The 15,620-nt window shown below is 44.0% G+C and overlaps 1 protein-coding gene across 1 annotated transcript in view; it reads left to right on the forward strand.

Moving 5' to 3' along the window:
* si:dkey-237i9.1 (SEC14-like protein 1) overlaps positions 1-15,620 on the forward strand; it is a 54,726-nt gene that overhangs the window by 959 nt on the left and 38,147 nt on the right. The window contains exon 2 of the mRNA XM_056280007.1: positions 1,170-1,259. Coding sequence (XP_056135982.1) covers positions 1,197-1,259 — 63 coding nt within the window. The 5' untranslated portion in view covers positions 1,170-1,196. The remainder of the gene's footprint in view (positions 1-1,169; positions 1,260-15,620) is intronic.

A 15,620-nucleotide genomic window follows, 5' to 3' on the forward strand; every position in this document is an offset into this window, starting at 1 on the left:
CTCTTATCTGGTTATTATTAGTCTGCCAGTCCCGATCCCTCAGTGAGTACTGTTGTAACAGCTTACACCCCTCCTTATTAGAGCAGTGGCCCTGACAGCTCAGCTGCGGCAAACTTGAACCAGCAGGAGTTGCATAAAGACATGTGGCAGCACGCTGGGCGAAAACACAGTACATGATGTTCCAGCCAAAACACAACACCACGTCTTATGTTTTGTCTTGGACCGTAATCTGAAATGGTCGAGACATATCTCACCAAACAATTGTGTTGTTATCTTTTGGCTTAGTTCTCAAGCATTACAGATATCTTTGGGGGGCATAAACGTAACCTGTTACCTTGTCAACCAGTAGAACATTCCCGCTGTTGTCCCTGTGTAGTCATTCATACAGAGGTCCTTTCTGGCCTCTGCCAGAAAGTTCCAGCATGTGAAGAACACGTTGTACAGTACAATGGCTAAACCTTGTCATTTGTCAATTCTTCATGCTCTGGCTTCAGTGACATTTCTACTCTGGTGTCTGTATGTTCTGCTTTAACTGTTACCAAGGTCTGTTTTCTTATGTAGGTTTGTCCCAATATCATTCCTTTTGAGTTTGTAGCTAGCAAGGCTTAGCTGTATCCCTCTTTTTTTTAAGCAGCAACATTCCATTGTAGCGGTAGTGTAGTCTTTGAAAGTTGTTGACAAATGAGCAGGAAGTGCTGCATCCGTTGTGCACTGAAACAGATATGGAGCCTCGGCCCCAGCAAAGAAGAGTTCCTTCCAGCAGTCTATCACCACAGACAGCTCCCTAGTGCCCATGGCTTCTGGCCAACACACACATGCGCAGATGCATGCAAACACTACTGCAGACACAACTGCAAACACACACTGTAGCAGTGCCCAGAAGCATCCAACCAGACAGCCCAAACACACCTTTTCCTAATTACATGTCATATCCACTTCTGCAGAGGTACTAGCCATAGCACTGAAGCTGTTATTTTGGTCAGACAGCTTGTTTTTGTGTTTCTGTGCACAGAGTTTGTTTGTTGTGACAAGGCCAGAACCAAATCTAATGCAGCTGTGGAACACAACCTTTTTTCACTCGTATCAAATCCTGGGATTAAAATTATACAAACTCTTTTCTAGTGATCTTTTTTCCATTGCTCTTTTTATTCATTTTTTTTTCTGCTCAGGTTGTTGGTGCCGTCTTAATCTCCGCCATGGTGCAGAAGTACCAGTCACCCGTGAGGGTGTACAAGCATCCGTTTGAGCTGGTGATGGCCGTAAGTATCCCTGCTCTTGTGCAGCCAACTAGACATCCACTGCATGTGAATTTTACTTGTGTTTAAAAAAAAAAGAGGTTATGTAATAGTGCTAAGTGGGCTCTTCCGAGGTCAGTTTCACAAGGTGTTATTGAGACTCACACACCTTACATGTGCTCAAGTCAAAATGGTGAACATAACCGTTGCTGAAAGGTCGTTAAAGACAGCTGATTTGAAGGCCTGTAAACAAATCTACTTTAGTGATGGCTGGAACACGGATCGATGAGAATGTGTGATTAGCTTCTGATTGTCAAGAACAAACAAAAGATGAATCAAACCTTTCTGAGTTTACCAGAAAAGGATGCAGCAGTGGTCAAGTCTGTCATCTGGTCAACACCTGAATCGATTTCCGCTACCCCACCCCCACCCCTAGTTGCTTATAGTGTTAATGTGATCACTACCGAGTCCTAGTAATAAACTGGTCACTATACCGTATTTCCAAGACCACAAGTTGCTTCAGTGTATAAGTTGCATTTGTGGCGTGGCGGTACAATATTTTCAATTGAGTCAAAAGATTTAACGGTGCCATCTAGAGGCCTTAGTTGAAATGCAGTGTATTCGTCCGACAAAATTACGTTGTGTAAGTCGCGGTGGAATATAAGTCGCAGGACCAGCCGGACAAGTAAAAAAACAGTGATTTCTAGTCCGGGAAATACGGTAAGTTTTGACTGAACAGCCTATGTAACCACAACCCCCGCACCACCACCACACACACGTGCACATGCACACACTCTCGTACACACACTCTGCAATTCTATCTAGGATACGCAAATGATTTCCACTCCATCTAGCGTGTATCTAGTTTAATCCTCTCTCTGGTCAGTAGACCTGCGCATTGCTCAGCGAGCTGTGGGTGCACTATGCCCTATGTTTATGCGCTCAGCCTCCGCATATACTATGACAAGGCTGTTATGTCAAACAGAGGTTCCACTGCTTAGCCGGTGCTGGTAGTACATTTGCTGTGTTAAAAATTCAGAGATTGGCCTGGTTTTTAGTGAGCGCTGGTCTCACTGTATGCTTTCACTTCACTGTTTAGGATACAGGTACCCATATTGGGTGTGGAGACAATGGTTTTGCATGCCTTCTTTCCTTTCTTAAAGTTATCTTTTCTTGTCTTGCACTTTCTCTCTCCAAACGCTTCCCAGTCCATACTGCGGTCTCTCTGCCCTTTCATCTGTCTCCCATAATCTCTAATCTCAGTTGATTTACGCTAGTCTGCCTCTCCCATGCCTCGCTAAAATCACCTGTCAATCCCGGCTTCAGTGCTGGTGGACAGTGGAGGAGACAATTGCCAGTGATGACTGTTTGGCTAAATGCTGTAGCAGCCAGCTTGTGGAAAAACATTCATTCAGCCCCGCTCTGGTGTCTCTGGCTGCAGTGCCGTCATTGCAACAGTAGGGTTGAGAAACCTGGGGAGGATGGGGAGTTTATATAGCCTGGGAATCAGACAGATCTGTGAGCTCATTTTTTACATTTGCTCTGGCATATACGCCTGGCCACCCTCCCATTCAAACAGATTTCCAGCTGACTTGGCCTGGGTTGAGCCAATCACACCTGTTTATCTAATATGGGGCGGGTTTGATACAATGATGTACAGCCTTATTTTTTTCCCCCACTCACATTCTGGGAACTCTTTGATTGGCTCATACTTGTTGCCTCCGTTGGTTAGGGTTAGGGTGGGGTTAGGGATAGGGTTAGTCAATCAGAGGCACAGTAGGGGCTGGTCTTCTTGAAATGCGGGTGGAGGTGGGGGGAAATAACGCTGACGTACAGAGGAGCGCTGTTGGCTGCCACTGATGTGGAATGGTCTGTTAAATCTGCTATTGCGACAGTGTTAAACAAATTAGATGGTATATTTTCTCTAAAAGAATAACAAACAACTGCGCTTAAAGCTTTTGTTGATAAGAAAGATGTTTGCCCTACTTCCGGCAGGATTTGGTAAAAGCTTAAATGCTACATCACATGTTTCGTTGTTCTGACTGGTTGGCAGTCTATCCAATTGCGTCCAGAGGCATTTTGGTCTGCGCCTGTTGATAACACCCCTTGGAAATCGAAAATGAACCGAGAGCTGCCAGACTAATAAGCATTTACGAATTCGTCTGGTTCCCAAGCTAGAGTTTATATACTTTGCTGAGCTATAGTAACATGGGTCACCAGCATCTATTATTATCCTAACAGTTACGCTACAACATAAGTATGGAACATCACTAATGAAGCATTTCGTCAGACTTCGTGTCAGTCAAACAATCCTGTAGGTAAAGCAGCTTGGAAATGAGGAATATTTTGTCATTGCAGTAGCTGCAGCAACTCTGTCTGAATTGTGTTGTAGCACAGATGCGGCGCGATATTAAAAGAATACACCACACTGACCGAGGAACCAACTTTCTACCTCACCTCTGGATGGTTGTTGAACATCAAATGAAGTACGTATGGCATGATGCTAAATTTACAAACTGTAGTTTCAGCTAAGCAACCCCACTGTTCTAAGGCACATTTTAAATATAGATCATTTTTATTGATTGTTATGCCAACTCTTGTAACCATGGGAGTCAGTCGGGGGTTTTGTCCTTTTTATTGGCTTTTGGATATTTTTTGACTCATGTCTACCAACTCAAAGAAAACTTCACTCAATGCAGATTAATTGATTAAGCCATAATTATTCAGCACTATGAAAGCCAGTGAAATTCTTTCAACATTTCAGTGAATAGGTGATGAGGAGGAAACAGTGCTGAATAAGAATCCACTGAGGTAACAAAGACTTGGGAAGGCTAGGTATCCTTAGCACAGGAGGAGTTGAGTACTGTGCAAACAAACCAATGGCTATAAATAGAGGGCTGGCTCTATACCCTTGGGATACACACGGAGGTGATATTTATGATAGTACGGATGCCCCATCAAGGTTGTAAGGTGGAGATGACCCACCTCACCCGGGTTTCTGTGGTTGAAATAAAAACTTGGGTTTCATCAGATGATTGTGAAGCCACAATCTGTTGAGGCCAGTATGTTAATGAGTGGCTGAATTGGACGTTTCATTGTGTTCTTGCATTCATGCAATCCTTTCCCTTGGGGACTCGCTGAAGGGGAGATATTGTCTCTGCAATTACTGCAAAACAGTTGTAGTGGTGCATCACAACATTTGCTGGCTTTTATGAAATTTGAGTGAAATCTCTCACTCTTATCCAAAGGAGTTGAATCAAGTGCAACTGGACTTGGTATATATCCGTGAAGACGTTTCGCCTCTCATCCAATAGGCTTCCTCAGTTCGTGCCTTTCTGACTAGACTGGCTGCTGATGAGACTCAGAATTTGTCCTCTTGGAGTCGTTGTCAGAGCTATAGATGAGCTAAGAGATGGCTATCCTTTGGATAACCATGACCTGGATGAATGAGAACATTCACATTCACAGACATCTCACTCTTTTACTTCCGCTAATGTCCTTCAGTTGATGGCGTGACTCGCTGGTGTTCCTGCGCCCCATAACATCTATAGGGAACTGTCACAGCCTCTGTTTGCAATCAGCTGTCTTGTTGCAGTCATATTGTTGGGGCTATTTTTGCTTGTATGTAATGCAGTATACATCAAGTAGGTAATTCTAGGCATGGTGAAGTCTACTTGCAAGTAATGTAGACACTTTGGTATTCTGGGTTATTCAGTTTTCTCACGCTTTATTCAGTTTTCTCACTCTTATTGTTAGCTCCCTTTGAGCAGCTTTGGAAATGGGGCTTTGCCTTTTCATCTGAGAGGGGAGGATTATGTTTGACATTTTGTTTTGAGGAATTTGGTGTTCCCTTTCTATTTCACCCTGCTGTTTGGAAACTGTCCCTTCTTTGAAAATCCCCACTTGCTCTTCTTAGGGGAAGTAACCAAGGTGCTAAATTCCCCCGTTACTGCCTTTTTAAACGCATTCCTCCTTCCCTTTAAATGAAATGAAATGCAGTAACTCTTAGCTAGACCTCCAGGAGCCCTGCAACTCACTGACAGGTGTTAGCCTAGCGCTACTACTACTACTACTTGCTGAAATACCGTGAACCCACCTCAGGCTTCGAGCACTCCTGCCTTGGGTGGATAGGAGGAGCATGCTGATGGATGCTTCAAGCTTTGATCTCTGATGCCCTGCGGTTGTTTTTGTTCTTAAGTAACGACTTCAATCTCCCTTTTAACAAGGCTTGTGTTTCTAGTGTTGAAGAGGATCCAATAACTCATTGCAGATTTGGCTGCGCGTTACGGCTTGGCAGTTGTAGGTCCAACCTGTAGGTTATATAACCTGTCATTTTAATCGTAGCAACCTAATTGCGTGTCATTTTGTTAATTTGTTCTCGAGATTGAAATGTACTCCTCCACCCCAAAATCTAGGCTAAATGAACCTTTAAACACAAATAGAAAGACTAGCCTTTACCCAGACCATTATGAGGATCTAAGGCAAACCCAGTAAATGGTGCTACTGTAATCTGAAAATTACTTATGAAACTGTAAAATGGTTAGGATTGCAAGTCACTTTCAGAGGGTGAGGGCAGCACAGTGAAATGCACACACCTGCAGTACCATCAGCGTTGTCAGTTACTCTGAAGACACAGTAACTTTAACTGACAACACTACCACTCTTCAGTTGACTAAACTTGTATGAATAATGAGATAACATGTACACATACATGACTGAGGACCTCAATAGCCCTGCTCATTTTTCCAATAAGATGACCTTGTATGTATTTTGAGGAAGTTATTGTTGAAGAGACCAGAGAAACAATGTGCTCTCTAATATCAACCCTGGGTAGCCGCCGCTGCTGGAGTCTGCCAGCCTGTCTCAATAACAGGAAGTGTAGTGGATGCTGCTGCAGCTGTTATCGTAGCAGTCTGCTCTCAGAGCCCCTCATCCACATTTCCTCGGGGAGGGACAGTGGAAAGTCAAAAAAGAGACAGCATGGTGATCATCCATGGTTTCACATTCAAAGGGAAATGTGGTCGCAAAGCATATTACGCTGATGTAGAATGACCTCAACAGCCAGGAGAAGGATAAACACTCTGACCAAGGATTAGGAAAGAACTGCTGCATGTAGGCTACCTGCCATTTGGTTTCAGATTAAAAGACACCCCCCCATGCACACACACAAACACACACACCACCACCACTAAATCTTCCTGGGTCCAGATTAAGACAAGCACCAGAGAGACAGAGAGGATTAAACATCTCAAAGCCTAGCCTAGTTTAGCCCTCTCCATAGAAACACATGGGTGTGCTGCTAATCCATAAGGAAAACTCTGTTGGCCCCCCTGTTACTGTTATAATGCTTGCAAGAGAGGGAACAGGATGTGCTGTGCCAGTTTCACATGTGCCTCACCTTTGGGTATTATCAACAACAAGGCGGGTTTTCTTTGAGTCAAATCCTCTTTACCAAGTTCAAAAAAGTCAATTCTTATTCTAGCTATAAAAGAAAGAAAGGGCGGCAAAGCAGACTGACAATAGTCAAAAGAATTAAAGAAAGTACTAACAGAGTGGCCAAGATTATAATAAGTATTTAATAGATTTAGCTTTCACATGATGGTGTATGGGCTAGATTTTTAAAATGTCTGTGTTTCCTAGTCAAGAATCAAGAACACTTGTCATTTCATTCCATATACCTGTGCACATGAAATGAAATGAAATATCGTTTTCCCCAGCCCACAGCAGTGCAACACAGAGACAAAAACACATATCCAAACTACAAGAACACATCCAAACTACAAAAAAAAATACAACAAAAATACAACAACAAAAAATACAAAAGCACATATATACAACATATCCAAAAAAAAAAAAAAAAAATCACTGTCCAAGAGAGTGAATGCCAGGATGACTGTCGGAACTGCTGGTCTGCATGGGCTAACAGTTAGCTTAGCCTGCCCCCCGGTTCAGCGTCCTGTCAGACCACCCTCGGTGTTTCCTTTTCGGGTACAGCTCCAGGCAGGGCTGTGGTCCCTGGGCCCACTGGATGCAGTAGACCAGAATCCCCCAGCCGATCCAATGCCAGCTCTCCCAGCCAGAGGTCTTCGACACACCTCCCCACACTCCACACAATGACACCAAAAACACATTCAATGCTGGGCGAGGTCGCCGCCAGACTGCCTCGGTGTTATCGGAACTGCCACTCTGCATGGGTGAGCAGTTAGCTTAGCCTACCTCGCTTCCGCGTCCTGTCAGACCACCCTCGGTGTGTCCTTTTCGGGTGCAGCTCCAGGCAGGGCCATGATCCCTGGGCCCACGGGATGAAGCAGACCAAGCTGTCCCAGCCGATCCAGCGCCAGCTCTCCCAGCCATCAAACGAAGACACAATCTTAGATGCAGACATGGACAAAGGCACTGCATGGACAGTACTGGGTGAGGCCGCCACAAACGTAAGTTCGCACCGCCATTTTCCCACACCGGTACTGGGTGAGGCCGCTGCAAACGTGAATTCACACCACCATATTCCCACACCGGAAGCGGAAGATTCAGACTGTGTGGACCACCATTTCTAAAAGTGGTGTTAGCTGAACTATGACCAACATTTTCTAAGACAGAGCCTTTACACCTGTCTGCACAGTGCAGCCAAATAGATGGTCCAGCGCCTATTCGGCTAGTAAAAAGCTGACCTAAAAGCTTCTTCAAACAAGACACGAGGCCCCATTTCAGTGACAAAAACCAGCTACCTTTTAAGCACAACAAACAGAAACATAAGCGTATACTATCTACATACCATAATGCATCAGCTGTTATTTCAGCCATGGTATTAATTTTCCTCAGGAAGCACTGTAGATGGCGGGTCGGGGCGTGCGCCTATCTATGTTGACATAACCATAACCTGCAGATACTGATGGGAACAACTTGGTTTGTCTGCACTGCTGTTTCCTAATGGTGCAATTGCTGCCTGTGCACTACAGCTGTGGTCCTCCACTTCTTGATGCTTCACTCTTCTCTGTTCATTTTGTTCTCTTTTCTCTTCTTCACAATTTTCTTTGCTTCACCTGTTAGTTCCCCTCATTTTGTCCTCACCCTATAGCTGTAGCATTCGGCCCGTGACATGCTATCAGCAGTGCAGCTGGTATTCAGTGTGTGAATATGGTTTTGGCCAGCCTAATTAAATATAGACCTTCATCACATGTATAGAGTGAGAGTTTGCAGGGCTCTTTGGTAATGGACATTTTTCACTGTTTAATATAACACATCATGCCCACTCGCCTCATGTAAGTTCACAATTCAGGACAGTGTGCCTGACTTTGCTCGTGGTGCCAAGGTGTTCTCCTCTATCGCGTGTCAGTTTGCACTGTGAAATTTACAGCTCTCATGTCGTATTCCAGAGCTCCAGTATTGTCAGATCAAATTCCCTTTACGGTGTGATTCTCATTCTGTTTTTGTTCCTGAAACCGTTTTGGTTTGGCAGGAAGGGGTTTCAACAAAGGTAATAATATTTGTTCGGGAACTGTGGAGCATACATCCTGAGTAGTCTGTTAATCCTGTTTCCTTTAACCTGATGAACTGGTTCGGGCTCTCTGCACCTCCTGTTTTTGTTATCATTATTATTATTATTGTTATTATATGGGTCACGCTCAGCAGCTGTTTTGGGTCGGGACAACAGTCAGAACAATGTACTGTGCCCATTTAGATTTTCTAAACTTGGCTTATCCTACTGCCCCCCTTTTCGCTGTGCCCTCACACATTACAAAACAGCATTTCCAGATAGGCGTTCTGTTTCACCATGTTCTGAGCCACATCCAGGTCGGGTCAAGGCTGCTGCAGCCCAATTCTCTGGCCCCTGAAGCTTTCCTGGCTTTACCCTATTGCTTTAATCTGCCCATAAGCCCCTGGATTGTCAATAATATATACAGTCCCGCCCCCAGCCTCACGTTCCAAAGGTGCTTATCGTCCCCTTTTATAATTTAGAAAGTTCACCTACATATAGACCTGGAAGGAAGAATTAGGTAAAGGTATGACATCCCAACACAAGTCTTCCATTTTTGTATTCTTTTTCAATTGATTGCCATGCTTTTGCAGTCTGTCTTTGTAAAGTTTAATTAACCGGCATACTGCCAATCCAAATGTTGCTCTTTTTATATTTCATTCACAATGAAAATAGTTGTAAGGAGGCTTTATGGACTGAGGTTTTGTAACTACTGGAAATTCCAATAAATCTTCATCCCCAATGACGGTCATATTGCTACTTTATGCTGGCGTCATCTCATTTCTTTTCCCTGGCCTTGCACCTCTTTGGAGTCAGAGAATTTCACCCCACATTTCTGAATGAATCTGTCAGGGACTGCAGCATCTAATTCACTTATTCCACTGGATACTATTTGCCAGAAGCTATTTAAGAGTTATGGCCTGCCTGCCTTGGGAGGAAAGCTTATCTTCCTGCATGCTGCTTGGTGCAGCATTGATTAAAGACTGCTTTAAAACCACGTGACTTCAGGAGCCTGAGAAAGAATTCTGCAGCTTTCATTCATTCACTGATTACAACACGCGGTCTTCTCTCTGCTACAAGGTCAAGGTGCTGCCACAGCAATGCCCCTCCCCACTTTGCATTGCTCCACTGCCTCAGTAGTGACACACACACATATGTGTACTCAGGCTCTTATACAATAACCATTAGCGTATTTTGCACCCAATTGAAGGTTACAGCACGGCTGCAAGCAGTGAGTCACATCTACGTAGGGGGCTGAGTGTGGTGTTAATTGGAATGTGTATGCTAGCTACTCGGTGCTAGCGTTTTTGTATGCTTGACTCATTTTCTTACTTTTGCACAGATTCTGAGGGTGAGGTCACAGATGTCTTATACAGCACATGACACAGAATGCTGTTAAAGTGTAACACCATTTCTCTTTATTTCAACCTTGTGTTCATCTTTACACATGCGCATCCCCACACACTTACTCATACCCTGCATCCCAGTAAGTCCTTGCTGACATGATCATAAATCACCAGAGCCCTCACTCGTCTTTGCTGTTTTATGGTTCACTGCGCCTTGCTTGGTGCATCCTTTCCCGTAAGAGATTAGGTGCGCTATGAAGTTACTGTAGCATTTAGGCTCACTAAAACCAGTCAATAGAGGGTCAGCTCAGTTCAAGGAGGTAATTGAATGATGTGGTGGCTACAGCAGTGAAAAGGCAACGTACATGCTTTGCCAGCACCTTTCGTTCTTGTGCTGTAAGGAAGATGTCAGCTCTGCGTCACGGTTTCCTGGAACTCATTGTTTATTTGACATTTCCCATAAAAAGAAATATTGTTCTTCAATTGTGGGCAGAGCATGGCTGTAATACTGCAAGGGTGTGGGGTTCTATTTCCTGTGTATTTTGCTGCCGTGGTCAGTGGAGTCCATCCAGGCTAAAACAGTATGTACTTGCTTGGCTTAGGGGAAAAAAAAAAAATCTACCCACTGGCATATGCTAATGGCATGTAGACTGTTTGCTCAGTACCAGGAAGCAATAAGCAAGCTAACCATTTTGTTTTAACAAGCTGAACCTATCAAGCGCGATAAGACCGTGGCCAGGAGTCATTATTGTCAAATTAAGAGAATTTAGACAAATTGCAAGCGTCCAGCAATTTTTCTCAAAATGCACTCAATAATATTTAGGAACATTTTGGTCCCTTTTGATCCATATTTCATATTCTTATTTTGTAATGGCTGCAGTAGAAAAGCCTTCAAATACAGTTAAGGAGAGACCGTGATGGGTCACAGCATTTCCTGTTTACTTTTGAAGAGTGGTTGATAGCAGGCAGACGGTTTTCCTATCGCTGTCTGCTTCCTAATGTGCATACAGCCACTGGCGCATGCATAAATCAGCCATACACTACAGGATATGACATACCCATCTAAGGAGTATTGGCCTACACAGGAACTTTATGTATAATCTGCATTCTTCTGCAGTAGACCATCGACGCTTCCCAAGATGTCCGTGCCCAGCAAATCTGTCATTACAATCGCACTCTGTATTAGTAACCATAGGAAGAAGAGAAGTGGGTGGCATGGCATGCACAGAAACCAAAGGCTTTATTGTGTACTGTCAGGGACTTGTTCTTTCTCCCAACCCAGTTCCAGCTGACATGTGGACATAGATGCTGTCAGAGCACACAGGAGGATGAAGAGGGCCTAACCCACAAACTGGGTTATGCCCAGCCCACACCAGCATTTAGCTGAGGAGCCACTGGGAGAAAACACTGTGGAAACTTGCAGCATCTTGGAAACTGGTTCTGAGATTGGGCAGGCAGTTTCACCTGAAGACATGGTCGGGGTCAACATTTTTTGCAAGTTGAATCTAGAAGCAATTTGTTGTTCTTGGAATTTGCATCAGTTCTCACTTTGCCAAAAGCCAAAAGTTTGCTGTTTTTTTTATGTTCACTAATGATGGACAATAAAAAGACCTTTTTGCATCAAACAACCTCTCCCTAATGAGCGCTGCCCTACATTTGTACACCAGTAACCCAAATATACGCCCCTCTTTCTAAAATCCTTTAAGACCCATGTTTTGTGTAGATCTAGTTTCCTCTAATCCTGTTTTGGACTCAGTCTCAGTTTTTATTAGTTGCACACTTTGTTGACATGTGTTGTACTACTTTGTTAATCATCTTGGTTTTTACATTGTCTTTAGTTTTTCTTCCCCCCCCCCCCCGCCGAGTGTCCTAAGAAGCTCCTCACAATTAAAATGTACTTTTAAGACTATTATAATGACCTTATTTCTGAAGTTTATACCTGTTGAATAAATTTGACTAATAGGCCCAGTTACAGTAATCGGGAAGATGTCGGTGCTTGATACAATAGAGAATCATTTCCCTACAGAGCGTTTCCACCTACTTCAACCCCTGTTAACTGTTCCCTATTCAACCGCTCGGCTAATAAACATTTAACTCAAGCAAAGGTAGGGGAAAGTATAGCCAGGCACATATTCGATTCTAAAATGGATGAAATTGATTAGCTGCCGCCATGATGAGGGTCTCTTTGTTTTTAAACCTTGTTTTTGTGTCGAATTTCTATTTTTGTGATACTATCCGAGAAGGGAAACTGTGAGGCTTATATGCAACCTACTTGCAGCTCCTCAAATTTATGCATGAGTTAAAGATTATGGTACATAGCTTTAGCCCATCTATCCTTCAGCCCTTATATGATGTATCCCCCCCCCCTTTTTTTTCTCCCCAATTGCATTTTGGCCAATTACCCCACTCTCTGAGCCGCCCCGGTCACTGCTCCACCCCCTCTGCTGATCCGGGGAGGGCTGCAGACTACCACATACCTCCTCCGATACATGTGGAGTCGCCAGCTGCTTCTTTTCACCTGACAGTGTGGAGTTTCACCAGGGGTATGTAGCGCATCGGAGGATCACGCTATTCCCCCCAGTTCCCCCTTCCCCCCGAACAGGCGCCTCTGACCGACCAGAGGAGGCGCTAGTGCAGCGACTAGGATACACACACCTACGTCCGGCTTCCCACCCGCAGACACAACCAATTGTGTCTGACAAAGCTGAAGGTGACAGGGATTTGAACTGGCGATCCCCAGTTATTGTAGGCAACGAAATTTGACCGCTACTCTACTCGGACGTCCTACATAATGTACCTAAGGAGTGAAAGGATCAGAGTTGTACTATGCAGACAATAGTCATGTGGCATAGAAGGATCACTTAAATGATCATTAATAGATCAGACAAGAGGAAATTAAACAAATTGAGGAGAAAAAAATATGTTTTCCTTCACGGTTGTAGCATTACATATACATATGTGAAAGGTAAAACTGTTTTGATCGTTTGTCAAAGTGTAATAGACTGTAGGAACCTTTTTTCACTCCCCATGGTCACCATTAATGTCATGGCTCAGTGTTTGTTGTCGAAGTCCTTTTCGGCCTCTCAAGGTAGGTCAGAGGACGCAAGAAAATATCTTTGGGCTGTACAGCAGAGTCTCTATACCTGGGGGTCATGGGATGATTTCAGTGCATCATAAATGATTAATGGGATGGTAAAAACATGATTTATTATGAACTGGCAACAGACATGTCTCTAATCTTTCTAATGCATGCTTTTTTATGATTTAAGTTTTATTTCTAGCCGTTAGAGAACCATACAACAACATGTAAATGGGAAATAAAAATCCTTATTTGGTTTTGGTTTGTCTTTGTCACCATTTCGTCCATGCAGGTCTGTGTTAGAGGATCCCCAGTAGAAATCACTTTGTACATAGGGATGGTAAGCCAAGAACCTTAAGAAACACTGTTGTATGGTATTGTTGTTAAACTCAATTGAACGTTTGACCATGTCTATGTTAGACCTGTTTTTTTTTTTTTGACAGTACTATAAAGATATCCCTAACCCTCCGCATTTTAGTTTGATCAGAAGAAACCCAGCAGTCTCCAGCTGCCTGTTCAGTAACTTTACTCTCCCTCTCTCCTAGTCCTTGCCAGTGACCTAGTTTGGAGTTCATTTCATTCTGCCTCTGAAATAAAAACCTTTTTTTTTTTCAATCCTGTATGCTATTCTCTTGAATCCTCTCATCCTCTGTTGTGTTATTTTTGAAACCAGCCTGACCTTTTTTGAGAACAGCCTTGATTTGATCATGTTGTATAAGCAGATGTTGGCAAGGTTTTGTGTGTGAGGATCATAATTTTAAAACGTGGCATGGATGTGCTTAGTTCCTTTTCTCCGGAGTGAATATGACATAAATTCTCATGTGGTGGAGCCTGTTTTTGCCTGTAGAGTCAGAAATATGTTTTCTCAATAAGTCGGTAGCTGGAGACTCTTCAGTGGAAAAAAAAAATCTCAAAAGTTTGGAACTTAACATTAATGGAGGAACATCCTCTCTGCCGTCTGGAACAGCATTACACATGCCTGAGACTATCCAGTCAGCGATTGTCATAATCATGCCAGTTGATGCCCAGTGGCTTTCTTGACCACCATCTCAAGTACATGACCTAGGCAAATCACCCCCCACACCCTGTAATGACATCCCTAACAGACAGTGTAGGCATGCATATGAGGGAAGTCCTAGTGATTTCTTAGCTACTATCTACTACTACTTTTGGCTACTACTTTTTGCTATGGTTCGCCACAGCAGATCCGTTTCCATCTCTTCCTTTCCTCTGCATCTTCCTCTGTCACGCCAACCATCTGCATGTCCTCTCTCACCACATCCAAAACCTCCTCTTTTCCTCTTGCCGTGCGGCTTCATCTTCAGCACCCTTCTCCCAATATACCCAGCATCTCTCCTCCGTACTTGTCCAGACCCCCTCAATCTCGCTTCTCCTGCTTTGTCTCCAAGCCGTCCAACCTGAGCTGTCCCTCTAATGTACTCATTCCTAATCCTGTCACTGTTCATCACTCTCAACGGAAATCTTAGCATCTTCAACTCTGCCACCTCCAGCTCCACTTCCTGTCTTTACATCAGTGCCAATGTCTCCAAACCGCACAACATAGCTGGTCTCACTACCATTTTGTAGACCGTCCCTTTCACTCTTGCTGGTACCGTTCTGTTGCAATAACTCCTGACGCTCTTCTCCACCCACCCCACCCTGTCTGCACTCTCTTCTTCACCTCTCTTCTGCACTCCCCGTTACTTTGAACATTTGAGCCCAAGTATATAACCCCTTCGCCGCCTGTACTCCTTGCATCCTCACCATTCCGCTGTCCCCCCTGTCTTTCACACATATGTATTCCGTCTTGCTCCTTCTGACTATCATTCCTCATCTCTCCAGTGCATACTTTCACATCTCAAAGCTCTCTACTCAACTTGCACCCTACTGTCACTACAGATCAAAATGTCATGCGCGAACATCATAGTCTATGGAGACTCCTGCCCGATCTCATCCGTCAACCTGTCTGTCATCATTGCAAACAAGAAAGGGCTCAGAGCTGATCCTTGATGTAATCCCATCTCCACCTTGAACTCATCCGTCATTCCTGCCACACACCTCACCACTCTCACACTGCCCTCATACATATCCTGCACCACTCTTACATAATTCTTTGCCACTCCTGACTTCCTCATACAATACCACACCTCTCTCGGCACCCTATCATATGCTTTCTCTAAATCCAAGAAGATGCAGTGTAACTCCTTTTGGCCTTCTCTATACTTTTCCGTCAACATTCTCACCTAGTTTCCACTACTCTCTCCCATATCTTCGTGCTGTGGCTGATCAACTTTATACCTCTGTAGTTACTACAGCTCTACACATCACCCTTTCTTGAAAACTGGCACCAGTATACTCCATTCCTCAGGCATCCTCGCACTTTCCAAGATTATTTTAAACAATCTAGTTAAAAACTCCACTGCCATCTCTCCTAAACATCTCCATGCCTCCACAGGTATGTCATCTGGACCAGTGGCTTTCCACTC

The sequence above is a fragment of the Lampris incognitus genome, chromosome 5, assembly GCF_029633865.1.
Source record: "Lampris incognitus isolate fLamInc1 chromosome 5, fLamInc1.hap2, whole genome shotgun sequence".
Lineage (NCBI taxonomy): Eukaryota > Metazoa > Chordata > Actinopteri > Lampriformes > Lampridae > Lampris > Lampris incognitus.